We start from the raw sequence: 27,608 nt of genomic DNA on the forward strand, positions 1-27,608 counted from the left end.
AGGTAATTGTAAATCTATTTTGCATTTTTTTTAAGTAATGAGAATGACAATGTAACGTGATTCGTTTACCTTGGGTGCAGCAGGCGACCAAAATTTAAAGTCATCATCGGTACAGTTTCTGGCGAATACCTTGCTCAAATCGACCTTGATAATAAGCCACTGGTGTTGTCCGCTGCCAGAGCCGAACATCGTGAAAACAGTCGTATTCTCTCCGGGTTCAGTCATTAAACCATATACTCGAAGCATCTTCTCGTTGAACTCAAGAGTCTGCCAGGTCTCTCCCTCATCAATGGAGTAGGATATATCTCTGGTTTCTCCTCTCGTTTTGAAATACTTCACCGCAACAAGAACACCACCGTGATCTCCCATATTGAAGAAGTAGTAGTCCTGGAGTACTTGCTTCCACGTGAGACCAGCGTCTCTGGATACATAGAGCGCCGGATGGCCCTTCAGACTAGTACCGATGACTCCAGTGGCCATAATTATTCCGGGCGCGGACTTTGAACTCATGATCGAGGCGGCTCGCGAGACCGGGTACAGCTGGCTGAACTTTTGCGATAAGTGGAGCGAGCAGGTCTCGGGGTTGCACTGGTTATACAGACCCTTGTGGTTGGATTCTGGTGCCTTGACTTTGTTCCACGTCACTCCGTGATCATAACTTATAAGGGAGAGCAAGTGCTCAGGTCCGATCGAATTGAGCTTCGGCGTGCCCTGGACCTGAGAAGCAATGTAAATACCTCGCAGACCCTCAACTTTGTAGAGTTCGGTGAAGGCTTCGTCGGCTACGTCGCTGCAAAGAAATTTCGAATTTATATCTATTTTACGAACAGGGTCTAAGAAATGATGCAATATCTTCTGGTGAATAAAACGTTTAATATTCATCAGTTTGGACTAAGCTAATCTCTTCTTACCTTAGCCAGCTATCCTTCCACGTATTGTTGGGGAAAAAGGTCAGAATATTCGGGAGTGACAGGATAAATTTGGCAGCCCGGTGATCGATAATTTCGGATATGTACAGATTGACCAGAGTCTCCGTATGAGATACGGCTACGAAAATTCTGTCGTACGACACGTCGGCGACGTGATAATCCCGGCGTCCAAGATCAGTATCGAACTGCGCCGGTACGAACGGCTGGCTCTTGTACGACACGAAGAGATCCAGGCCTTGAGTATTGTTATTCGCTGGCTGAAAAATAAAATGCAATCGTAATTTGCGGTCTGACTCACAATCTACAAGATTTTCCTCACAATTTTCCGCAAACTATTTTTTGCGACATAAATACAGCGGAATAGAATTTTTAAAAAAGGGGTGAATAATCCTTGCGGACTCTATTAAAACATCAAAATTTACATAATACTTTGAAAACTCATCAGCTTGGAAAACAATTTTGGTAAAAGTTATTCATGAAACACGTTTCAGCTTTGCATTGCAAAAGAGTCGTAAAACTAGAGCCGGGGATCAGCGTACCTTTTTCGTGGCGAACATGTAGTCGCCGCGTATCTGGAAGTCTTCAACGTTGCTGATAACTTCAGTGTAGTTTCTCTTGCTCCACTTCCATGCATTATGCCCGAGATCAATGACGTTGTTCTGTCCCGACGGCTCTGTGCGCTCGATCAGAAGATTCTTCGGCCGACTGTTGGTCCAGAAGAAGGCTTTCACGTACTCGTGCACCAGGTTCCATGTTTTGCCGCGATTCGTCGTCATGTACAGCTGGTTAATGATATTTCATTTTTAGTTATTTTTCTATATTCAAATGGAAATTTTCCAACGAACATTATTCCACGTGTACTTTCTCTCTTTATAATGAAAAAAAAAATTGCGCAGCGTGAGATCAATTTTTCCACGCAGATAATTATGCGTTTATCGTTTATTAAAGTCATTCAAGCTAACGGATGTGAAAGTTTCCGTTTTATAGTTTCGCGATTAATTAATCAACGTTTTTTTTGCATACGATATAGTTGTATCTCTATTTTATTCCTAGAAAACCGAGTTTAACAAAAGCAAAGAATACCCCGAATCTAATTGCTTTCTTAAAGCCATACGTGCGCCAACGTGTACAATACCGGCAGCGTAAAAATAGAACAGAGAAACGGGCGCTTCGCAATTGTTATTCAGCAACGTACCTTTCGCATCGGAGTGGTCTTATCCAGCACCAGGAGGACGAGGGCGGACGCATCATACTCTTGATTATCGTAGAAGGCAATCTCGCTCGGGCTGAAGTCGAGCTTGATTCGCTCGATGTCATGACCATGATTGTGTGTAATGAATATCAACTTGTTCGCACTGTCAGCAAACACACACTGAAACAATTCCGAGCGCAAGAGAGCGAGAACCGTTATAGCAGGGGGCATTATGCTCGATTATCGAATGTGTTACATGCTGCGTCGGGAGTTATTTTTACGAACGCGCTCTATATACGTTTTGCCGGCGTTGCGATGGTGCATATATTTCATGCGTTGCATCGAACAACTTCATTTTTCAAGCATCGAACTCGTCTGAAATTTTGAGATATCCTTTATTTCTAGACAGGAAATTAAACTAGAAATTTTCTGAACCAGGTCACGCCTGCCAGTTATGATAATGATATATATGAAAGTCACCTGTCGACTGCTCAGCAATATCACCTGTATACTTAAAATACCAGCGTAAATATCTTCATAATATTCCAGCTTCATTTCAATGTACAACAACCAATTTACACCGATACGTTAAACAGCAGCTTACGTCGCCGTAAAATGAAAGAAAATCTTCATTTTCATTATATACAGTATACTCCGTAGCAGCATGTACGCGTATAGGCGTAAAGACGTCGCATATACGTACGAGATTATTATGCGTCGGGTGATTGTAGAACTTGTCGAGCGTGGCGTACTTGGCGTCGGGCTCGTCCGACACTCTGAAACTGTCCGTCTTGTTCTGGAAGGTGTCGCCGTAGTCGTAGCTTATGTAGACAGCCGAGGGGTTGACCGCGACCGCGGGCTGCACTGTCTGGAAGAACCGAGGCAGAGGATTGCTGTCTCTCGCCAGGCAGATTATCACGTCCGAGCCTTCGCCAACCCAGTGAACCATCAGCTGCTGATGCGAGTCGTTCAGGGCGTTCACCTGTGGAGATAAAGCGGTTCAGTGAAAATTTTTCCGAGCCAATTAAAAAGTATATTTTTACGGAAAGTTTTCCTTTCAACAACGGGCTTCTCGTTTAATTAATGCGAGTAGAGAAAAAAAAAGTTCTTCGGGTTTCCGCAGCCCCGTTGATTATTGTGTTTCAGCGCTTCGTTCAACAAACAGGATAAACGAAACTCTATAGCTGCATCGAGAGCGAAGCTCACTAATAAAAGCGGCGCATCGGGCAAAACTATATATATATATATATATATATATATATATATATATATATAGAGAGAGAGAGAGAGAGAGAGAGAGAGAGAGAGAGAGAGAGAGAGAGAGAGGGAGTTGATGGGAAAGATTTAATTCACAAAGAGAGATATCCTCTCCGCAGAATCTCTCCCTCAGTCAATAATTATTTTGATGAGTACACTATGATGGTCTTTATCAAAGGACTTATCTCGCCCGCGCAGTCGGCAATCGGTACACTCTCAATTCTCCTTCAAATCGTTTGAAAAGACTCAAAGAAGGAATTAGCCCGAGGAGAAAAAGCGGAAGCGGCAGCTCTTGTGAGAGAGAATTTTATGGAGAGTATAGAATGGAATGAAGATGCTACTGCGCCGCGTCGCCGTCGGAAATGTATATTTAAGCCCGTTTAATATTCCTCGGATACGTCATTAGCTCTCTCTCGGATTTCGCGCGGCTTGGAAAAATATCCTCTCTTTGAGGTATTTTATATATACATACATACACAGAGCTTGAGGTTGGAGACTATCCGAAGTTTATCAGTTAGCTGGAAGTTGGCATTATAAAAACCGAACTCGCAGCTCTGTCTCTGTATATAGATATACTTCGCTGTACGGCAGCAGTCGTCTGCGACGCGAGAGAGAGAGAGAGAGAGAGAGAGAGAGAGAGAGAGAGAGAGAGAGAGAGAGAGAGAGAGATGAACAAAAACCGCCTAAGTTATAGCGTCTAGCATTAAAGTTAGTAATCGCTCCGGAGATAACAACCCTGCGGTAAAAACCGTTGCGAAACTATATATCTCTACTCGCTCACTCTCCTGTTCTAGGTAAAGGAACGAGAAACCGGACTTTCCAAAAACAGTTGCCATTAATTAATTCAAACTTGTATACACAAACTATATACGCGCAGCTCCTCAGCGGCTTTATCCTCCATAACAAGCTCATTAAACTTCGACGATTCTTATGCATAATTTTCCCGAGTCGTCGCGTCTCTGCAATAAGCGAGCTCACCCGTATAGATATATGTATACGCGAAACTTCTCCTCGAGTCCCACAGCCAACAAAGCCGAAAAATTAGACGCCCCAAACAGCGCTATTACAATCGTTCCCTTTATCGCTCTCGTTTCTCTCGCTCGTGTATACATCGCACACAGAGGCGAACACTGTGTCTCTGAAAAGAGCTGCTCTCTGCCTCGAGCGACGTGGAACCTCCTCACCCACACTTCGCCAGGAGAGAGGGCTCTCCGTCAATTGCCTTATCGCTCCATTATATTCGAGTCTCTCTCTCTCTCTCTCTCTCTCTCTCTCTCTCTCTCTCTCTCTCTCTCTCTCTCTCCTCTGCGCTATGCGCGCCTACGACGTATATTATACATATACGTATGTTTCCTCCTCGGTTATGCGCGCGTGCATGTGCTCCCGGAAGGCCGAGGGGGTATATGTAGGAAGCGCGCACCGAGAGAGACATCGTGACTCATCTATCCGTGCAGTGTGTCGAAAAGTACTTATATTATACTGTGCGGTATACCTGTATACAACGATTGCGAGGAATTGGCGTGTATTAGTATTATGCTTATATATTATACGAGTGTGATGCGGAGTCGGATATGCCGCACGACGTCGATGCGCGGGATGCTGTGAGTGAAAGTCGGGAAATGACGAGGCTGTGTTATGTGTCTGTGTGAGGGTTTCGTTATACGCGGAAATATGCGAAACGCTGCGATGCGATTGGGCACGCGTACGTCTATCGATGAATCGTATTTAGGAAGATTTATAATGCAGGAGAGATTAAAGAAGAAGGTCTGATGTTTTTATAATTAACCGACGTTGTGCGGACTGTATATCTGGAGCAGTAGTCAAAGGGTTAGAATTTCCGCAAGAACAGCACGATAGCTCAGGGCTACAATTTCTCGTATAACATGAACGGCGAGATTTCCAAGGAAGAACCCAAAACACGGTCTTGCGGGAAAAGGAGAGCAAACAATAGAGGCTGTTTGGTTTACATCGAATTCATTTCTGCGAAATATACACACACATACCGAGAAATATTTTTGTTGCAAATGTATAGTTTCGCTCTTGCAACAATCCCGCTTTTCGTGTCCGATAAAAATAATTTCACTTCGCGTTCAAATATAGAACTGCGTCTCTTTTACAAAAAGAATATTATTGCCAAACTATACCGACACCATTTCAAACGAACCATAGATCCTGCATTATTTAATTAACTTATTCGAATTATGCATTCTCTCATCGAAGATCAAGCGCCGAAATTCACGAAGCCGCCCATACAATAATAAACCACGCACGTGCACTTCCCCAGCGAGTCAACAAACTACACACACACAGAGGCGCAGATCGCATAATCAGCACATAAATTATATACTCTCGTCCCTCGCGTTCTTAAGCGCGAGCCAGGAAAAATACTTGCGCGCGGTAAATAAATAACTGCATCTTTCACGCGAGTAATTAACGGCGCCGTTGTCGAACCCTTCTCTCCAGATTATCTCTGCTCTTCCGGAGAAGTGGCTTATATGTATACGCATAGTTGACGTTATGCATCAGCCGGACTCTCAAGTTTCGCTATTTTCGCAAGAGGCCGGACGCGCGTTTACTGCTGCATATCGCAGACTGCGAGTATATACCGAGAACTCGAGTGTTACGAGAAATTGTTGCAAGAGAAAATTGTGTGTTGCCGCCGATCGAAGCGATTATCGACGTTTAATCACGAGACGAGTTTGTCCAAGGACGTTCAGTCTGATCTTTCTACTCTCATGTTTATTGTGCAGGTTCTTTTTTTAGAACTTATAAACTTTTCCCCGGTTTTGTTATTTCAATTGCTGCTCGTTCGAAGAGAACGTCATTCTCATTATTAGAGGAAGCGCGCGCTTGCACGAGCTCTACAGTCAATGGCAAATTTTATTTTAGAATATCAGGGTCGCGCGTTATCTTTCAGGAATATTCTGTTGTCTCGCCGGCGCGGCATTATAAACGCATTTGCTGCAGCGACGCGGCGCTGTTATCCTGCGCGCGCGCGCAATGAAATAATTTATTCATGCAACAAATAATTCAGCCAATAAACCTCTTCGCCTATCAATTACACGGGCGCACTTTTAGCTATAAAAGAATTAATGTCATCCGACGACGAGAGGCGAATTAATTTAAAATCGTCACTGCCCGTGTACGTCCCAGTGAATAATCGCAATTTTAGCGTGTGCGCGCGCGGCGCGGGTGCATTAAACTAACAGATTATACCCGATCGAATCATACGGTTTATTAGCAGCGAATGAGGACAGTTAATATTAACATAAATAAATATAATCGTTAGTCGGGCTAACAGACCTCGCGGACACGATTACTCACTATTTTGTATACACACAGTGCGCGTCCGAGCTTGTATATGAGTGAAAAGCACCCTGATATCAAGGCAACGTACAAGCGGCAGTGTATGCGTAATGTTTGCACTATTATCGCGCGACGGTTTTCAAGAGCGCGTGACTTCTTTCCGAACAGCTGACTCGTGTGCGCAGATATAGACGCTTTATTGTAAACTTTTATTTCTGCTTTTTCCAGTAATACATGAATTTTTATTTACAGTCTACGTACGGGATTAGTCACCTTTTAAGAGTTTGCGAAATTTGAGCCTATCGCGCACTACAGTGGCGAACAAACAACCGTTTTTATGTAACAAAGAAGAGAGATGTGAGAGTTAGAATTATCTTGGATAATTTGTCACTCCACTCCTTCAGTTCCAATGCGATAAGGATTCACGTTACATGTTTTATCATCGCGCTTTGTTTTAGAATCATGCGCAGACTTCTTTTTACTTATCCGGTTTTTTTAGTCCAATTCGCGCGCTATCAAAATATGATATTTTTTGCTCACAATTTTGATACTGACGAGCTACCCGGAAAAATGTTATACTCGCATTCAATGCAAATTTAAAAAATATATATACAAAGGCGGTCCAATTACATCAGTCCATTTTCAATCCACGAGTGATACGCACCGAATCAATATCATGATATTGGACGAGCGGAACAGAACGAAACATCCGAAAAAATCACCGACACGGCAGAAAAAAAAAACATTCGATTTTTCCCTTTTCCGCGTACGGCGCGTTTCTACTCGCAGCAGAGGAGAAAAATCACGCCTGAAAAATCACAAAGAACGACGATTATTTGAAGTAGTCCGACACAAAGCTCCCGACCGACCGGCTGCGCTCTCTCTCTCTCTCTCTCTCTCTCTCTCCCTCCCTCTCTCTCTCTCTCTCTCTCTCTCTCCCTCCCTCTCTCTCTCTCTCTCTCTCTCTCTCTCTCTCTCCCTCCCTCTCTCTCTCTCTCTCTCTCTCTCTCCCTCCCTCTCTCTCTCTCTCTCTCTCTCTCTCTCTTTCCCCAAGTCTTTGAAGTGCCCTATCGCAAGCATCGCGTGTGCGTCAAAGGTTTTTTTCTCTCCGTCCCTCCCTCGACCTCAGTTGTTCCCTTTCCTTCTCTTTCTCTCTCTCTCTCTCTCTCTCTCTCTCTCTCTCTCTCTCTCTCTCTCTCTCTCTCTCTCTCTCTCGTAATCACTGAAATGAGAGCCAACGACTCGGCCTGATATATACGAATTCGCGAAAAAAAAGCACGCGGATATGCAGGCAAAGCAGAGAGAGGGATAGGGAGCCGGTGGGCGCCTCTCCACATGGAAGAGGCAGAAAGGAAAACGAGGAATTTAACGAGGCGGATATTAAACGGGAAATTGGTTTGGAATTTCGAATTTCGCGTTGTTACGGGTCGACTATTGGCTGTCTCAGGATGCAGAGAGGATGATAAGTTGCTCGCCGAGCTTTTTTCGTATATGAATCATTTTCGGGCTTGAGTGACGGTTGTATTTATGCACAAGCAAATGGTGGAATTGTGACTTTTTCGCCTGCGTTGAATAAAAGAGATTGTGTCGGGCAAAAAAAGCTCGAAAAAACAGAATTTTACTCGCGATATTTTTATACGCCGCGATGAAGTTACAAAAAAGTTTGCTCGGAAAAACCACAGCGCAAAATATGCTCTATTTCAATATCCGAGAGGAATACTCCAATAATTACTCTTTTTGGTTGTCGAATTTCACTTCAATCAAACGTAATCACAAACTTTATTTCGAGGAATTTGTTATTAATAAAATGAAAGCGCAGTGCAGCCGTTCTGAATTCGCTCCAACTAACTGAATCAAATTATTCGTTAAAATAAGTACCACTTAATCCGATGAACAGTGCATTAAAAATACATCGGCAACTCGATGAAAATTCCGATAAAAAAAGTGCGCGACGCTGGGATAACAGATTTATCCGAGTAATAAAATACCGTAATCCTTTTAAATAATCGACGAACAAAAAAGAAATAACCTACTACCCCGATCAATTTTCCTTCTCTTTATACACACAACCCGCGACGTCGGTGTAAAGTTACTCGCGAACGAGTCGCAGCAGCACAACAGTCAGACGAGCGAGCCAACGAGCCGTCGATATAGTCTCTCTCTCTCTCTCTATCTCTCTCTCTCTCTCTCTCTCTCTCTCTCTCTCTCTCTCTCTCTCTCTCTATCTCTATCTCTCTCTCTCTATCGCTCTCTCTCTCTCACTCTGTCTCTCTCTCACTCTGTTGCAGCGCACGCTTGATTTTCTCAAAAATATCCGCGCAAAAAGCTTCGGCAGCGGTCGAGCGCGAACCGCGAACAAAAGAAGAACGCTTCCATAGCCACCGCCACCGCTGTTGCTGCTACTGCTACAACCTCGTCTCTCTTTCTCTCTCTCTTTCCATCTTTCTTTCTCGGAGTCGTTCGCCTCTGCTGTGGCGCAGGAAAATCGCCTCCTCGATCATCGATCCCTGCGGCTGCCGCTGCAAACCGACGTTTGTGTACGTATAGTCTGTGTGCGAGTGCGCATGTGAGAGTGTATGGAGAGTTGCGTAGGATATTGAAGCGTGTGGGATAAATCATGTGCTGGGGTGAAATTTCGTCGATTTTTTACGTTAGTTTGAGCAATTAAAGGTGACTGGATGGACTTTGTTGTTGCGGTGGAAAGAGATACCAAACAGGCAGCAAATGATGAAGTTGTTAGAGAACATACGTCTAGAGGCGGGCTGGAGAAAATACCGAGGTTGCATTGGATACCTTTCATTCGGTTGAACAGAAATAACGAGCTTCGCTGCGAGAGTTCCTTTCGTATAGACTCGAACGGCAACGGGTGAATTCGCATTGACACTTCGATGACTAAAAGTGGCATCGTCTCTACTGCGCATGAAAATAATATTTTCTATTTTTAGGCTTCGAACTATTGGCCAATAATGAATTTCGATGAACAATTTTCGATAGTCAAATACTTATCTAAAATCCATTGACCATTATTGAGAAACGTATTGCTCAAAATTGCATATTCTTTTGAAACAGAATGTAATATATTTATATATAGCCATATTTAATTTAAGGATAAACAAATTTTTGAGATATTTATTATTTTTACTATCGTACATATAAAATTCTATAGGTACATAAATTATGCTTTCAGATGATCGACTGAAGAAAGATGAGAAATAAGCAAAAACCGATCGCACAATAAGAGAAGCGCCAGATGAAATTGCGAATAAAAGGAAATATTGAAATTACTGCTTTCTCTCATTGAACTGGAAATAATGAAAACAGCCTTTCTTGGCAATAGCCTTTTTTCAATATCGAATATATTAGAGATTATTTCATTCTTTATAATGAATTTGTTAATATCTTACGTCAGCCGCGAAAACTTTTCTGCAATATATATATATATATATATATATATATATATATATATATATATATATATATATATATATATATATATAATATATATATATATATATATATATATATATATATATATATATATATATATATATATATATATATATATATATATATAAAAAGCATTCCTGTCTTGCCATGCTACATGCCGACCGACTGGAGTGCTAATTATACTCTAGAGATAATATCGTCAGTTCGATTTCTTAATAAACAAAGCTTCCTCTATACTGTCCGTCATACAGTCGAAGGTATATTTTAAGAAGCGTGTAATGTTAGCTCTCCTTATTTACTCAATTATTACCATTTTCCAAGCGCATTAGCACCGAGTAGTATTTAAAACGCCAAAAGAACAGACTTCTATTTATCGATTCGTCCTGTGCGGCCCGATATAGGTATCCTAAAATATTCAATAGCCGATAGTTTTTGCGCGTGTAAATCATGCAGCGCAGCGGTAATAATACCGTTGCGATGCAAAAATTGCCGATATACCTCTGCGCGCGACGCGACTTTTATGCGCTTTCTAAATTTTACGTCGACGCATGTTGTCGATCGTTGGAAAAAATTTCCCCGTCATCCGGCTGTTATGCAAGAAATCCCAGATATTCGTCGCGCGGGCATCAGCACGGCCTGTTTTAATATAAATTTCTAACGCGTCCGTGTTTTAGGCGTGCATTCGAAAAATTCGCTGTTTTTAATCATGGCAGGCGAGGCGCGATAAGAGACTTTAGTTTTAATCGGCTAATTAACTCCTGTTGAATAGGATTGCAGTAATTAGTATAAGTATATTAAATAAAAGAGAAGTTCGCTTTAAACTTTTAATAGAAAGTTTCTCTTTAAAGCACCGTGTGCGCGTCACTACTTTTTGTCTGGCTCATCATCATCGATGTTACTTTTTTTCGTAGACCTCGGGCGACTCATTATCCAGCCAAACACAATTCTTGAATTTTTTAATAATAATTAATTATTTCTCTCCTCTAATCTATGCCTCGGCACGGGTATATGCAAGCGTGTACCGCTGGAAGCTCCGAATAAATATTCCAAGCGCTCGAAGCCCGAATTTCTCACACGGTTAATCATCTATTATTGAGCGGATGAAAATCTTGAATTTTCCAGAGCAACTTGGTATAATGTAGCAGCAGCAGCACGCGCGACGGCTCCAGTACGCGCAGTTTTGGAAAATGGAAGCTAGCATATATAACTTTTAAAATCTTTCCCTCCAAGAGCTCGCGCGCACTGCACACACACACACATACACGAAAAGCACGTACAGCTGTTCTACTTTCCTCTCCTGAAAGCGCAGCGCATACATATTACATACTTTTATTTCACTTCATAAAATCCGGCTCGCCGCAGAAATTCTAAATGTACACTGTACCTATATTTCTTTCGAATGCGGAGTATTGGTGTTTTCGTGAAACAAAGGGCTGCCGGCGATGTTGCCTGGTACGTGCTTTTTAGACCCGTTGTTTCATTTCTCTAAAGTTTGACGCTTTTTTCAAATAGAACACACCAGTTAATCGTTTTGGCACATCCGCGTTCCATTAAGGCAGGTACCGATGCTGGTAACATGTAGAAATTGGTTGGTTTGAATATTTCAGAAGCCGACTAATGCATGCGTTACGAATTCATTTGCTGCACTGTACCTACGGTGTTAAAACTAAAATCATCGCTCAAAAATGCCATACACCCGCGTTCTACTTTTCCTCCTATATGGAAAGACGACCCCATCGCGTCAAAGGAGTGAAAGTGCATAGCCTGTCTGCCTGAAAAGCCATAATTCGCAGCCGACGAAGCTCTCCCGCATCTCCTAAACACATCAGCAGCAGGAGCAGCTGTAAGTACCAGCAGCCGACAAAGTGCATCGCTATTGTCGCATACAATCGACGGACGCGTTGGAGCTGCTGGAGCCTAAGTATGCAGAAATTTCCAGGAAGGAAACGTGGGAAGAGTCAATGGGCGGGGTGTATGTGTGCGCGCGCCGTGAGCGTACAGGATCTTCTAATTCGCGCGCGCAGAGGCAGTGCCGCCCGTTATTCATGCCGTCACCGAGACTCGTTACTCCTTTTGTTCTTTTGAGTTTCGCGTGCGCTGTGCGCGCACGTGTGTGCATCGGTGTGTACGTGTGTGGAGAGAAGAGAGGCTGCTGCAGCGGAGCGGGGCTCAGTCTCTTCTCGAGCGTAATTGAGCTCCGAAGACGAACGAAATTACGCGGAGGAGAGAGAAATTTGCGCTGCGAGTACACTATATACACGGCAGAAGGGCTTTACTTCGATCGCGTGTTCGAGGGAGAGGATTATTCAGTCGAGTGATACACACTCCTTTGTGCGTGCGTGTGTACGTGATACGCGTAATTTTCATAATTTTGCAATTTACCGCGAGGAGACTCGTTTTTGCGCTCTGGTATTTATATATACGATATAATTGCACTTTTAATTTTCTCCTTTTTACAATAGTATTCACGGCTTGCGACGCGTTAAGAAAAAAATTTTACTCGTGTGGGACACATATCAGTAAGTTCGGTCGATCAACGCAACCGCCCAATGGTTCAGAGTCCCATTATTTAATATTGCATACTTTTTGTTAATAAATCACACTTTTATTCTAAGAAACGAATAACAATGTGTCTCAGTATGCGTAAGAATTCGTTGAAAAAATTTCTCACACGGGGAAGGTAGAATCGAACCCACGACCCCGAGATTCCGAGCTAGACGCTCTAACCGCAGGGCCAACGTCGCATCACTCTCATCTCTCTCTCTCACGTACGTACGGTTCCTAGCTATATCCTAAGCGCTGCGGTGTCTTTTCGTACCATCAGACTAGACCGAGAAAAAGCAGCATATTATTTTCTCGTGTCGCACAGAAGTTGTAACGAGCATCAGGACGACCTTTTTAAAACTACTCCAACAAGTCCATGCATATAACGGGACGGAAAAAAGGAGCCGTAATAAAATTGAAGTAAACGCGCTTCTAACCGTTCTCAATAGCCGTCCACTGCAGCGCTGAGCAACCCATTTAGCAAAAGTCACGAGCGCGAGGCGGTGCTGCGACGGTGGCCGCGTTAACCTCTCCAGCAAGAGTGAGAGGGAGTGGGAATATAACCCACCCCTAAGCCTTAAGCGTTAACGACGTCCATTCACGCCTTTCTCCCTCCCGCATCCTTTTATTAAATCCGCAGCAGCAGCAGCAGCAGCCTCGCGCACAACAAAAAGCCCCGTATACATACTGCATCATAAAATCCTTCCTCGTGCATTCAGAGCCTCGCGCGCGTCCGCGTAATTGCTTTATAAATACAGATAAAGAACCGTGTGTTTATAAATACAAAGTTCGTCGTCGTTTTCTCTCTCTCTCTCTCTCTCTCTCTCTCTCCCTCTATACCTCTATGCAGCAGGCCGTAGCGCTTGATTTAAAAGTCGCGTCATCGCTAGCTACTACTTTTTTTCTCCAATTTCTGCGCTTATACGTGCAAGGCTGTATCAACGTCGCGTTTCGCTCTCGGGGAAAAACCAACGTGACACACACATAGTAGCTTCGTTATCTCTCTTTCTGCGAATAAATAATCATCAGTCTGCTTCCTCCTTTCAAAGTCAAAAACACAGCCTTGGACTTGGATACGTGCGACGTCTGCTTTTTACGATCACGTATACGCGCCTCGACGTTTTTATAGTTTTTAACGTTGTCAGTTCGCGTATTAAGTTTCAAAATATATACAACGCGAGGGATCGGGGGTAATGACATTTGGCGCTTAACGTGAGTGAAAATTCAGCATTTTCAGCGCGTGGGCGTATAGAGAATGTCGATACACTCTCGACACGATTTTTATATCAGCTGATGGAACGCGAGTATTAGTGTTCGCGATTCGTACACTTTCTATCGAGTTATGAACTATTCTCGCTTTGTGCTCGGAAAAAATAACATCAACGCGATTCTGCAGCGGTTCGGATTAGAGCTCGTAGTTGCGGAAATTGGCCTCTCAAAAATGCGACTCTCGCGCAATTGCAAGAAGAGAGAAAAAACGCTTTCACCTCTCTCTCTCTCTCTCTCTCTCTCTTTCGCGAACGCGATTTCGCATAATCTTCTTACGAGCACACGGGGCAAACTGGAAGTAAAAAAACCATTAAAAAGATCTACTTTATCTCGTGAAAAATCTACTTTAATCCAGCAGACAGGAAAATTTCAAAAATGAGTTCCTACTTTCCTCTGCAAACACTCGGTGAAATTAAAAAGAAGAGAGAGCAAAAGCCCTGTACCAACAGGTAAAAAGCAGATACCCTCCCGAAAAAAAGCACCGGAGCATTTGCTGGAGGAAGCGTTGCAACAACTACACACACACACGTAAATATATATATATATATATATATAGAGAGAGGTAACGCAGCATAGCATCAGCGTCGGTGGCAACAGGAAGAGGCAGAAAAAGCGCTTGACTTTTGTTGCGTGAAGCAGTAGCAGCAGCAGTGACAGAGGGATCGAATATAAAAGGGTCTCTCTCTCTCTCTCTCTCTCTCTCTCTCTTTCTCCACTACTGGCGAGCCGCTGATAATAAAGCGTCAGTGATGTCAAACATCTGTGGGCAGGGGAAAGACCCCATCATCTTGAAAAATCCCACTTCCGTTGTTCGCTCGCTCGGCTATGTGCAGCACGGCCCAAAGTGAGACGTTTTCGTCGGGGATATAGTATACGCGACTATCTCTCTTGTACTTACTGCGCAGTGGGAGGAAGACGGGCAGACTCGAGTGTATACTCAACTGCGCGAGTTATTTTTACGTGTTGTTATCGATGAAGGCGTGTTTGTGTGTATATTTAGAGATGGATTACATCGACTGGCGTGATTTGTCTTAATATTGCCGAGGTGCGGTCTCGGGATAAAGACGCTTCACAAGAAGAGTATTTCTATGTATACAGCAAGTGTTTCCGGGGTAGTTATACGCTGTATATTGAGGCCGACCCAAGCTTGTTCAATAATTCAACGCAATTCCTCGTGAACTGGGAAGTTTTCACTCGTACCATAAATGTAAAGTACTTTTCCATATCGACGAATTCCTACATTCATTTGCATAAGTAATGCAGTTTGAAGTACACGAATCGTGCATTTTATCTATTGTACAGCTGTTAACCGCTTAGATAAGATTTGCGACACACTCTAATAAGCAGTTCACGTCAAATGAATTTTCGGTCACTTTATCGCCGAGGACTGATTCACAACGACGATACATTAAATTACGATACGCAAAATGTTCGTTTTATATATTTTCAATTATTATTACACAAATCTATAAAAATAACGAAGAGAAAATCATCGCAATTCCGACAATATACCACTCGTTATCCACGTGATCATTAAACCCGCCGAGTATAATTTTCAATATCCAGTCGATGATGCGCCCGCATTACGCCAAAAATTATAAAACGGCATATTTCAAGGCACGCAGCTCGGCATTCGAGATTCAATTCGCAGCGACTCTAAAGCGATTATCAATAACAGAGTTAACGCGCGGGTGCGACGCTCGATTCTTTGTTTCCGCGCGAGAGAGCACACACACATGCACTTGATAATGTGCGTCGGGACGGGAAGACAATCGATAACGAAATATCGCTTTGTAGTTGTCTCTAGGCTGCTGCTGCCGCCACTGCCGTAGCTGCTGCTGGCGGAGTCTCTTTTTAAGGTTAAACGTATGTAATCATAATGGCGTGTCAAGAGCAATTTATTTAGAAACTTTGCATAAATAACTTTTGCTCTCCGATAACATACACCAGCGGTTTATTGTATGCTCGCTTATATTCTGCGTTCATTCCGGCTGAACGCTTGGCTTGACTTATGTGCGCTTCGTTGTTATTGTTAACGTAAAATCTTTCGAGCGCAACGAACGAATTATTTATCGTTTAGTCAAGAGTTTCGCCCGATGAGTCATTGATTAACGTCAATTTACGTATAATTATCAATTCTCTTTATTACTCATTATTATCGTATAGACTGCGCAGCTTCGAACGAAATTTGCGTAATAACGAATATATTTGTGTATTTTTGTTAAAAATATCCAATATCGAGCAGAAAGTCAACCTTAAAAATTAAAAAAAGCGTATTACCCATCACACTCGTCGAATATACGAGCAAAATCCAGCATAACAAACATGCGTATACGCAAAATCAACGTCGAGCAAAAAAGCCGTTCGCCTGAAGCAATAATTGCGAAAAATCATACTAATAACTGAACCAGAGGCGAAACGTGCGTCGACGTTACACGCGAGCTGCATACGCGATGACCGACCGCAATATGCAACGCCGCGCGCTTAGCGTCGTTTCGCTTAATGATACATGATTGATTTCGGGAAAAGACCGAGCGAGTATAACGCGTCGCTTCCGCGAACTTCTCGAGTTCCCCCCGCAGACTCTCCACTACTGCACTGTGTTGTTATAGTTCCAATAATAATCGACGATAGAAATTCGCGGCGTAGCTTTGCTCAAGCTTTGTAATCCTAAAGCTCGATAACTTCGCAGACTTCGTGTGCTGTGCGTATACGATAATGGGCGCCGCTGTTGTTTGAAGTGTGCCAGACTCGAATTTAACCCGGTATACAATTACGCAAGCGGTGAAGTCAAATATTGGTTGTGCGAAGTATATGCACGTGATACTTGATGGTATGATCCTTTTACACGTATACATAGTCCAAAGAGCGAGGAAGTAGCGAGTGTAAGTGATGAAAAATTTCAACGCTCGCTTTTGTTGTCCTGTAAATCAAAGGCGGGTAGAGCGTAAATGTGTATTATTTGCGAGGGAAAAAAAGTTCTGTATACACGACGAAGTGCGCGACACCGGAGAGGAAAAATGCACCTGCTATACGCGGGGATAAACCGCGCGTATAGTGATTTTTCATGTTTCACGCGCGTGCACAGCGTATCTTGGAATTACTCCTCTTAAAAAATGTATCTTTTATAGCTGCGCCTCTCGCGCGATCTGATGCAGCGGCGCTCGCACTTGAAAGGGAATTCCCCTGCCTATCAATTAACGGCCCGAACGCGACTTTCGATTATTTTTTTTAGCTCTTCAACCAGTTTTTCGAGATAAAATTTTCGTCCCCGAAGCCAAACCGGTGTTGCATCACCTTACAATGCCTCGATATCGCGGTTACGATTCGACTTGTTTCTTTTTTCTATGTATAAGTTGTTCGATATAGTCCCACCGAGTAAAAAAAAGTACGATAACTTGCGAGCAAACGCTGCGCTTTTAATCGCTCTAATTATGTATACGCCCTACATCGCGAAGTTCCTAAGTATAAGTAAGTATAAGCCCTCCCTACACTGCATCAAAGTTGAATTGAAATTTCATGTTTGAGCCAAACTTCGCCTATACGTATAGCCGACTCAATTACAACCCGTCAATCTCTTCGCGCTAGTCTTCTGGTCTATGCACACTGGTGGGGTATACTGATTAAAAAATCAAACTAGTTCAACCGCGCGCAAAGCAGCATCGCGTGAACGAGTGAAAAATCAGCTCTAACCGATTGACTCCCCCTTCGGCCGGAGAAATCCAGTAACGGCAGTATACAGAAGGCTCGTGAATCCCCGCGCACTTTGCGAGGAGCATCACGAGCCGCCCGTATATCCTCGTGCTCGAACCGCGAGCCCGGAATATCAAGCGCATTTCCGAATAAGAGGCCAACACAGAGTGTATATACACACGCGGCGCGATACATGTATACACATACACGCGTCTCTCTCGGTATACATGTATACGTATACTCGCAACGGGGGGTCGTCGAGAGGCACTTCGGGAGCAAAAAACAGCGAGAGCTGCAGAGAGCCGATTCCGCGTCGTTAATATTCCTTTTTTCACGTGTGCGCATGTAGAGAGGCCCGGATTAACTTTTGACAATTAATAACGCCGAGGGACGGATTACTTTCTCTGGCTCCTTCTCTTCTAGCGGAGCGAGTATGCTTCTTTTTTCGGGAATTTTAATGATGGATGAAAGGACCGGGGGTACACAGAGCGCGCTGTGTGCGTTGACTCAGGCTTGAATGAGGTGTGTATATAGGAGGAGAGCTGCGGAACGAGGGAGTTGAGGTATTTGCAGGGTATACCTACTACTGTTTAATTATTATCATCGGAAAGAGAGAGAGAGAGAGAGAGAGAGAGAGAGAGAGAGAGAGAGAGAGAGAGAGAGAGAGAGAGAGAGAGAGAGAGAGAGAGAGAGAGAGAGTCGTGTATAAATGTTGGGAGTCTCGCTTTGAACTATAGTATATGCGCATAACGAGGCGCGCATCGTTATTTCGCGCGGCGCAGTATAACGAAACCTGTTCTCGCCGGTGTATATAGTAGGAAAAGGGATCAAACGAAAAAAAGCAGCCGATATACACGCAGTTCCTCGTAAAAACGATCCGAGCCAAAGAAACTAGAAAAACCTTCACCTCGAATCGCGAAATTCAAGGTAAACCAGCGCAGCAGCGGCACGAAACAAGCTTCCACCCCTAGCCAAAAGCGAAAAAAAACCTATACGCAGCCATTCTCTTCCTGCCCCTGCGCGCGCGACCCCGACTCTAAAAGTCAGCGCGTGTGTGTGTGTGTGTGTGTAAGTATACTCCAGACGAAAAGGCGTCGCAGACAGGCGAAAGAAAAGCCGTGGGCGCAGAGAAAAACGCGCAACGCAAAGATGCAGCAGCCGAAACTAAATGCAAAGGACACGCCGACGCGCGCTCTGTATGGAAGGGAGTCCCTCGCATGTACAAAAGGTCGACGGGGGCGGAGAAAACGGCCACTGAAAGGGCTGCTACCGAGAGAGAGAGAAAGAGAGAGAAACGCACATGCGGGCGGTTATCGACCCCGCGCTACAGAGAGAACGAGACGGTGAGCGAGCGATATACCGAGTCTTTATCTCTTTCTTTCGACGAATAAGCGAGAGAGAGAGAGACAGAGAGAGAGAGAGAGAGAGAGAGAGAGAGAGAGAGAGAGAGAGAGGAGAGAGAGAGTGTGTGTACGTGTGGCTGTGTGTGGGTACGAAACCGAGCAACGCCTGCCGAGTCTGTGTCTTTCTCCGCTGGCCGTCTTAATTGACAAATTGACTTGATTGCATATCCCGCGCAAGTGTGTATGTGTGCGGATCATGCGGGAGAAGAGCGCGCGGGCTCTTTCGATCGAATCTTCTTTCCAGCACACATATAGACACACACCGAGTGCCGGGAGAAAACAATTTATTTATTGCGCGGCTGAATTGAAATTGCAGCGCCGCTTTCGCAGACGAGCTTTCGCTGGATTATTGATTCTACGTCGCGGAGAGAGGAAAAGAGTGTGAGGTATACCATGGGGTTGAATTCTTAAGAATCCGTTCTCTCGATGTCGGGATCGTATACGCAATACTGTTGCTTGAAGGTGGAATGGGATTAGTGTAAATATTTTAGACAACTTTTCGAGCTGTATTCCGAATTTCATTTGAATACGTAAACAACATTTGATTATACAAACTCTCTCTCTCTCTATGTTTGTTTGTTATAACAAAATAACGCCGATACCGTGTATTACCAGTATTTCGAGATGTTCTCCATTATACACGATCGTCCGATACAATGAAAACGATTGTGTTACATTATATGCATACAGAATATATTGAATATCCAAAAATAAGATATTTGAAATAACCCAACGATCATTCATTCATACGGCCGCGAAACGAGCCGGTAATTAGTTAGTCGCCGTACAACAATAACGCAATTATTTATTAACGCTCTGTATAGGTGAGAGCGAATTATAATGAAATTTTAAATGACAATAGACCGACCGCTCGCGGGTTTCGCATTAAATCGTACGCGAAGCACACACGGACGAGCGCACCGCGACGGTACAGATACGCTGTAAATTAATTTACTCTCTCTCTCTCTCTCTCTCTCTCTCTCTCTCTCTCTCTCTCTCTCTCTCTCTCTCTCTCTCTCTCTCTATCCCGACCGCGTTAATTTCCCATATACAAACGCGCTCTCGGACAGAGAGAAAGCTGCTGCACACAACGCGCTCGGGTGTGCAATCATAAGCGAATTGCGCCGGGGCATGTTAAACAAGCCCATTATACATTAAAATCGGCTCCCAAAAGTTTTCGGGACGATCCTCAGCTGCGGCGGTTTTGTACCACATATACTCAACGGAATAGACGCGCGCGCTAGCTTTATGCATTCAAATTTTCGCTTTATTATTCACGTATTCCATTCCATTTTACCGCGGCTATTTCATTCTATTCCATTTTCGCGCGCCTGGCTCTAGTTTCTGCAGCAGCGACGTCGGCGGCGCCTCTGTACCGAAATTGCTTGACAATCTTATACGTATGCTGATCGAATTTTCAGTGAGCGAGAGCACGGCAGATACTATTTTTCCGCGTTGAGTACATAAGCGATTATCAGCGCGTAGTCGCTACTGTTTCTACTATACACCTTATAAAATTCGAGGGAAGAAAAGCTCTCTCGCTCTGGTAGCCAATTAAAGTGAAAAGAGTAGTCATTCCAGCGAGTCATTGACGCTGCCGAGCCACTCCACGTGCAATACTGCACACACACACACACACACACACATCGCACACAAGGCGAAACAGTACTAACCTACTTGCAGCGGAAAAAAAGAACTGAATAAAGCACTTCTTGGTCGAGCGAAAAAAAGCAGAGAAGTCCGCTCGGCGCAGTCATCAAAAGTAGTACAGTACAATCACGCCTTCGCTGCTGTGATGTATATATGTAGTATACACGAGTACAGAACGAGCGCGACGCGCGCGCAAAAAAAAAAGAGCAGAGAAAGAGAATTGAATTCCCAGAGTCGAGCAACGCGCGAAATTTCGGCTATGCTGACCGCGCTGTAAAAGCTTGACCTTTCGCATTGTCGTAACGCGCAAACCAAAATTTTTCCCCGCTTCGACGATCCTTTGGGGCACGCTCGGCTGGCAGCAAAGGCACCGGCCGACTATTAATGGTCAAAACACCCACGGGGATTCGACAGAGCAGAGAGAGAGAGAGAGAGAGAGAGAGAGAGAGAGAGAGAGAGAAAGAGAGAGAGAGAGAGAGAGCTGGGTATATATTGGAAGAGAGAGAGAGAGGAGGATAGAGAGACGGGTAAACATTTATTGCGAGAGCAGAGTTGAACGGACGGATGTAGGTTCGCGATTGAAACTACCGACACGGCTCGAATTTCTGATCGCGGCATATGGCGGCTCTGTAGGTTATATGCTCTCCTTGCTTTGTGCTACAGAAAAGGGCAAGGTTGAATGTACTCCCTCTCTTGTGGCGAGCTTTATTGAATGCTCATTTTTTATCCGCGACTGAATGTGGTGAGTAAAGATTTCGGAATAAAAAGAAAGATACGACTTTGTACACGGAAAACTTTTACTAGTTCAAGTTTAAATCGCGATGAAAGTGAAATTGCGAGAATTTACGAAAGTGTAAGATATACATGTTTACTCTCTTCGGCGTGTACTTTAAAGCTCCCATATAAAGCGTATATAATTTTGTTCCTCTCGAATTAATATTATGCTCATGCATACAGCTCTCGAATTCGAATACGAATTTTTTTTAAACTCGTTACACGTCGCCTACTTGTCACGTCTTTTAACGAACAAGCCACCGGCGTATATAATGAAACGTCAACCAGAGTAGCTCTTACATTCAACGAAAAATACTCAATTTCCAAGATCAGTGTGTCGCGCGCAAAAACGCTCGCGCAAACCAGTCGTCGCCGCCGCCACGAGAGAGATCCAATCGACATCAAAATCGAAGTGACTTTCCAGCAGCAGCGCAGCTCGCAACCCTGAACCCAACCTCTCGCCGCCACACACACCACACCGACATCACCTCCGCACAGAGCAGCCGCGTAACCCGAAGAGTTACACGCCTCTCTGGCTCGCGCGCGCACTTAGCCCAGCGAAAAAAAGGCGAAATTACACCTTTTTCCAGCGGCAGCAACGTTTCTCCCGAGAAAAAACACGACCCTGCCGGAGCAGAGTGAGAGAGAACGAGAGCGCGAACGGCGTGAGAAAGTACCAGCGACTATATACGCGAAAGAGAATCGACCGGGCGCGTGTTTACTCGGCTGCTGCGCTGCAGTTGCGTCGAGGAGTCGCTCTGGAGATTGAGATACCTATATACATTTTTGAAGCGCTATCCGCCGCCGCCACCGCCTCGGCGGTGTGCAAAGCAACGCGCTTTTCCATAACGCAAGGGAGCGTAAACGAGAGCGAAGTTATTTCGTTTAAATATGTACTGCTACAGCAGGATTCAAGATTTTATTAGAATACTTGGAGCATTTTTATTTCAAAAACACTGTTACGAGTCGAAATTGAAGTTAATTTTTATTATACGTTTTAGTGAGTGTTTGAGATGTCGCAACACCAACAGACCTCTCGGGAGTCAATAAGTGTTTACACAGGCGGATCTCTTCAGATTTGTTTACGTTGCGTCTTTATATGCGAATGCATAAAACATGTGCGGCTTGCCTTATAGAGACGTTTTCTATTTTTATCAGAGCTGGATTGCAGTTTATGTAAGAACCGATAATCATTGCAAAAAAGTCAATCCTTTTCTTATTGCTCGTTTACTACAACTTTTTTGCGATTCCATTGACGCGTTTATCTCTGCGCAACGAGACTGTAATTGGCGCTTTGAAGAGTCGAAAAAATCGGTTACAATGAATAGTCCATGTAATTTTATCTATATACTTCACAAGATTTTTTAATTTTTTTCTTTGCGCAGTTTCAGAACGAACAAAGGATTCCATGAAAAAATTGTGTGTTTTCATTAGTCACGGTTATCTTTTTTTATCATATAGTTTTATATTGAATTATTGGGCATGATACAGATTCCTATATAAAAAAGTCATGACCGGATGATGTGAAGCCAAGAGTGCGTCAATATGATTGGCTCATGTAGTGCGCATGCGTCAAAAGTATCGTTAGAATTTTTTGATTTGTTTTTGATTTCTAAAATTGATTCTAATATTAAAAATGTAATATAATACTATAATACATATCAAATTATAATTTGTGTATTTATAATATTCTAGAGACATTCTAGTCTCGAGACTATTCTATTCTCGAGACATAACCTTAAAATTTTAAAAGGAAGTTGGCGACGAATCTGCGGCAATTTTGAAATTTATATGAGCGCGAAATGAATCATATATTGTAAAGTTTGATATATTTCCGTGATAGAAAACAAATATTAAAAATATCAATCAAGTATTTATATTCCATAATGAAATTATAATCTATTACACTGCGCGCAGCGCACTGCGCCAAGTCTAGTAATAACTAAATTGTATGCTCGACAAATAGCACAAAAAAAGAAAAACAACTCAAGCAAAGCGTATTTTTCCATCTTTTCCTTACTGTTCACACATGAGCTTTCTATTTTGCTAATCAAGGCTAACGAAAACATCCAAAGCAGACGTTCGATATATAATCAGATTTTTCCAGCCTAACCACCATTTACCTATAATTAAATGTCACTAAAAAAAGGTTATCAACACTCGAGGTCAAGTCGCCCCTCTCTAACATCATGTCAATATCGATTCTCAATGTGTGAGTGATATTCGATCGATCTGGCCAATCAAGCATCTTTTACCTGTCGTATACGCCGCAAACGTTTTCGAGCGCGTAGGTATATCGTCGTTTCTTTCTTTTATTTGCACAGCCTTTCTCTTATCGGCGGGAGATTACGCGCGTGACATCGTTGCTCTTCGGTCACCACTTTTCTCTGTTTGCATCAAGACCAGCATTTTTTAAAATTGTCAACGAGCTTACTGAATTGGACGTTTATAGCTGTTTTAGTTAAATAATTATTGCAATGAAGAATTATCAGACACTTTTATTGATTCGACTGGAAAGCACATTCATCTTTACGTTAATTTATAAATAGATTAAAATGAAGGCATTTATTTTTGACGCAGATACTTGACCCTTGGCTATAAAAAGTGGAGAGTCGCTGAGGAGATTAATTAGCGCCGTTGTCATGGCATTTTTAATTAAATGAGAATTTTATTACACAGCAACTCTGGCTACGCGCTTTGTCTTTCCACTTTTCTCCGAGCTGATTTAATGAAAAATTAGTTTCACGTGATTCTGAACGCGAATATTTCTTTTCATACATTTGTATGCGTGGTATTTTTTCAACCCTTTTTCAACTGTAAAGGATTCTGCGATCAATATTTCAAATACTCGAGACGTCCATAATTAAAATCTACGATTTACCGTACGTAAAAGTCGTCGTATTTGCTGAGAGACTCGAGTACCTGCTGAGCAGACGAGTCGTTGAGCATGCGGGGATTGACATTAATCGCAAAGCTATGACAAGTTATTCGTAAACTCTCTTCGGAGTGGTAGATTGGAAAGTAAAATGAAACTGACGTTTCTTATATGATAAGCAAATACTAGTCCTGTTCTTTATATGAGTTGTAGAAACGTTACAGTACACTTATCAATTGACTTTGAAAAAACTGTGTAGTTAGGTATGTGCTTAATCAAAATAGAAATCTTATCAGTCTGGTCTGATATCATATCAGATTTTAAAAAAGGAACAATAAACAAATAGAAAATCCTGGGTTATATCAATACCTTTCAGATTTTGTTATTCTCTACATTAAATTCAATACTATAGCATCGATATTTAGTATTCAAATTTAAAAGGAAATCTGATAATATTATGCGCTTATACAAATAATCATAAAAACTGCATGTATATCACAATTACGTATCGATTTCATCAGTTGGATAAATACTGGCTTTTCCAATTTAATTGTAATGAAATATAATTCATGTGAATTCTTGTAGGTAAATTCAGAGAAATTAATTCGACAAATAATAATTTCAATTAATTTGTGAATTAATTCAATATTTGTTACACACTGCATGTATACATCAACGTATAATCTATTTCAAAAAAAATATATTAATGTACAGATCATGACGTAACTTCACTCTAGACAACTTTTGTTATCTAGAGCTAGCGGTTTTTTTATAGCAGAGATACACGACTGTAGTTATATGAACTAGAAATTAGATGAGAAAAAAGCTCTAATTAGGAAACTTTCAATAATTTCACAACTTTCAAATTCTCTAAATTACTTTGATTCCAAAAACGAAGAAAATTACGTCTTGCATCATAAAAGCACAAACCCACTGTGTATTCATCTGCTTGTGAATTTTAAGAGAATAAATGCGAATTTAATTGGAAAACACGTCATTATCATAACAATTGTCTATACACGCGCATTTACAGCAGCGGTCGAAGCAGCAGGCCAAACAAGGTGGTTTTAGCATTGGCGGCACACCACTATATTTATACAGAATACTCGGCGCGCATATTGTACATATGAGGGAAATGGAAAAATGCCTATGCGCCACCTATTTTCCAGCCATGCTGTTCCAGGTACTATCTACTTTTCAACGAAGATCATCGATTCGCGGAAACTACTCGCCTCGGGTCCAAGAAAGGCAAGAATGAATTATGTAGCGAAAAAACTCGTGCATGAGTATTTGCGCGTGTCGATGAAAAAAAAATTAAGCATCGCCGCAGAATAAAACGAGATTCGTAATCTCGAGTTGCATGAATCATAATAGTGTCGTTGTATTCGATACACACACATGCACACACACATATCCGCGTCGACAAGTATATAACTCGCATACACACACTCGCGATTCGCTTTAGAGATGATAAAAACAAATACACGCCATATAGAACTGTATTTATCGTCGAGCCTGACAAACACTCGTAAAGACCGTACACTAGTATTTCATACGTTTCGCAGCGTTTTCATTAGGCGAGTCGAATCGAGCGTATAAATTGCAAAACGAGAAAAATGTGCGCCCGAAAATCCGACTATCCTGGCGTACACTCGGACAATCAGTTATCGCAAATCTACTTAATCCCTTTACTGCACACGCCCGATATATACTAGCCAAACATTACATCTGTATATTTTTAGAGGATAAAATACCGAAGAACTGGATGTATCGCAAACAAATATTGCATAAAAGAGAAATCAGCCACTTTCAAATTAATTTTAAAGAGCCTCGAACCAATAAAAACCGATATTTCGCCAACGCGCAAAACACCGCCCACCAGTTCGCAAAACCTAACCAAAATCCTCACGAGCCGGCGCGTTATATAGGCATATCGCGAAAAAAAGGCAAACGAACCGTCTCGCCGCTGAAATCGTTCCGAAAATAGAGACACACGAAAATCATCATCAGTCCTCCACACACCGGTGCAACACGTAAGTATATTGCGACTTTCCTTCTCGGCAGTATATAACATCGCGACACTCTTGAAACAAAGCCAACCGCGCACACGATCTATACGATCTAGCCAAAACACGCGCGCTCAAAAGTGCAAGTAATCGTCGCGACGAATCTCGGCATCTGCTCCGAGACCGAACCATCAGTTATCCGGTCGTCGCAGAACAGGTAGTCACAACGATCCACCAAATAAAAAATACGTTTCAGCGCAAGAAGAGCAGAGAACGTACCTTGGCAGTAATGTTGGGGTTGTTGACGTGATGGGGCGGCGGCGAGGGTTCCGGAGTCTTGGAATCAGCCGGCGGCACGTCTCTCCGGCTTCTCGCGTGCTGTTCCGCGACATCTTCCGTGCTGACGGAGCGCTCGACGATGAGAGGTTTGCGGGGTGAATAGTCGGCGTCGATGTGGAGCGTCCTGGGTGGGTCGCCGAATCGGGCCGCGGCCCCCAGTACCACCAGGAAGCCGAGGACGAGGCCGAGCCGGACGTAAACAGCGGCCATCTTGTCCGAGGCTAGGGTGCAGCGCGTTCGGTTGCTTATGCTTTCTCGCGGTCCGCGCGCCGCACACAAAGCGAGGCGGACAGCTTCTCTCTCTCCGGTGCTGCGCGAACGAGATGAAATGAGAGAGAGAGAGAGAAAGAGAGAGAGCGCGGTAGTGGAGAGCGACGGTATATATATGCGAGTAAGAGAGAGAGCGAGCTATATATATATATATATATATATATATATATAGACACACAAAGGAGACTGCACACACGCGAGCGCGCGCCTCCTGCACACGCGTTCCGGTTCTGCTTGCAGTGGAGGGTTTCGCCTCTTGTGATGCTGGCGCGGAGCGACGCGCTCGAACACTGATGGTACGGTCGCGAGTTGAGCCGACGACGAGCCGAGCCGACGGCCGACGGTGGTGTGTTGTTGTTGTTGTCGGCGAATGGAGTGAGAGAGAGGATCTGCGCCGTTGATCACGGCGCATGCGTATCCGGCTGGTGCGCAGATTCAGGGTTGCGTGTGCGTGAGGCGGGAGGCTTGAATTTTTCAAGAAAAATTATGAGCCGGTTGTTAGGAGCGTGGAGCGACAGTTTTCTCCTTTATCGGTATGGAAAATTGCGTGCTTTGTTTTTCTCGATTTTCTTGTTGTGGAAAAATACGTTTCTCGCTTGAAATAGCATTGCTTGGAATGACTTCTTATTGACTCGACATTGACAAGTAGTACAC

At 43.3% G+C, this 27,608-nt stretch overlaps 1 protein-coding gene across 3 annotated transcripts in view; it reads right to left on the reverse strand.

The window, feature by feature from the left end:
- LOC100122642 (sortilin-related receptor, L(DLR class) A repeats-containing-like) overlaps positions 1-27,304 on the reverse strand; it is a 36,257-nt gene extending 8,953 nt beyond the window's left edge. Inside the window, exons 1-6 of one of the 3 annotated variants that reach the window (XM_016985497.3) lie at positions 26,625-27,304; positions 2,825-3,103; positions 2,125-2,301; positions 1,469-1,711; positions 912-1,186; positions 70-790 (exon numbers count right to left, since the gene is read on the reverse strand). In XM_016985497.3, coding sequence (XP_016840986.1) covers positions 70-790; positions 912-1,186; positions 1,469-1,711; positions 2,125-2,301; positions 2,825-3,103; positions 26,625-26,894 — 1,965 coding nt within the window. In that variant the 5' untranslated portion in view covers positions 26,895-27,304. Of the gene's footprint in view, positions 1-69; positions 791-911; positions 1,187-1,468; positions 1,712-2,124; positions 2,302-2,824; positions 3,104-26,624 lie in introns of those variants that run through there. The other 2 variants (XM_016985496.2, NM_001130051.2) reach the window with 2 other exon arrangements.
- Between the last annotated feature and the right edge of the window lie 304 nt (positions 27,305-27,608).

This window comes from Nasonia vitripennis, chromosome 5 (assembly GCF_009193385.2).
Source record: "Nasonia vitripennis strain AsymCx chromosome 5, Nvit_psr_1.1, whole genome shotgun sequence".
Lineage (NCBI taxonomy): Eukaryota > Metazoa > Arthropoda > Insecta > Hymenoptera > Pteromalidae > Nasonia > Nasonia vitripennis.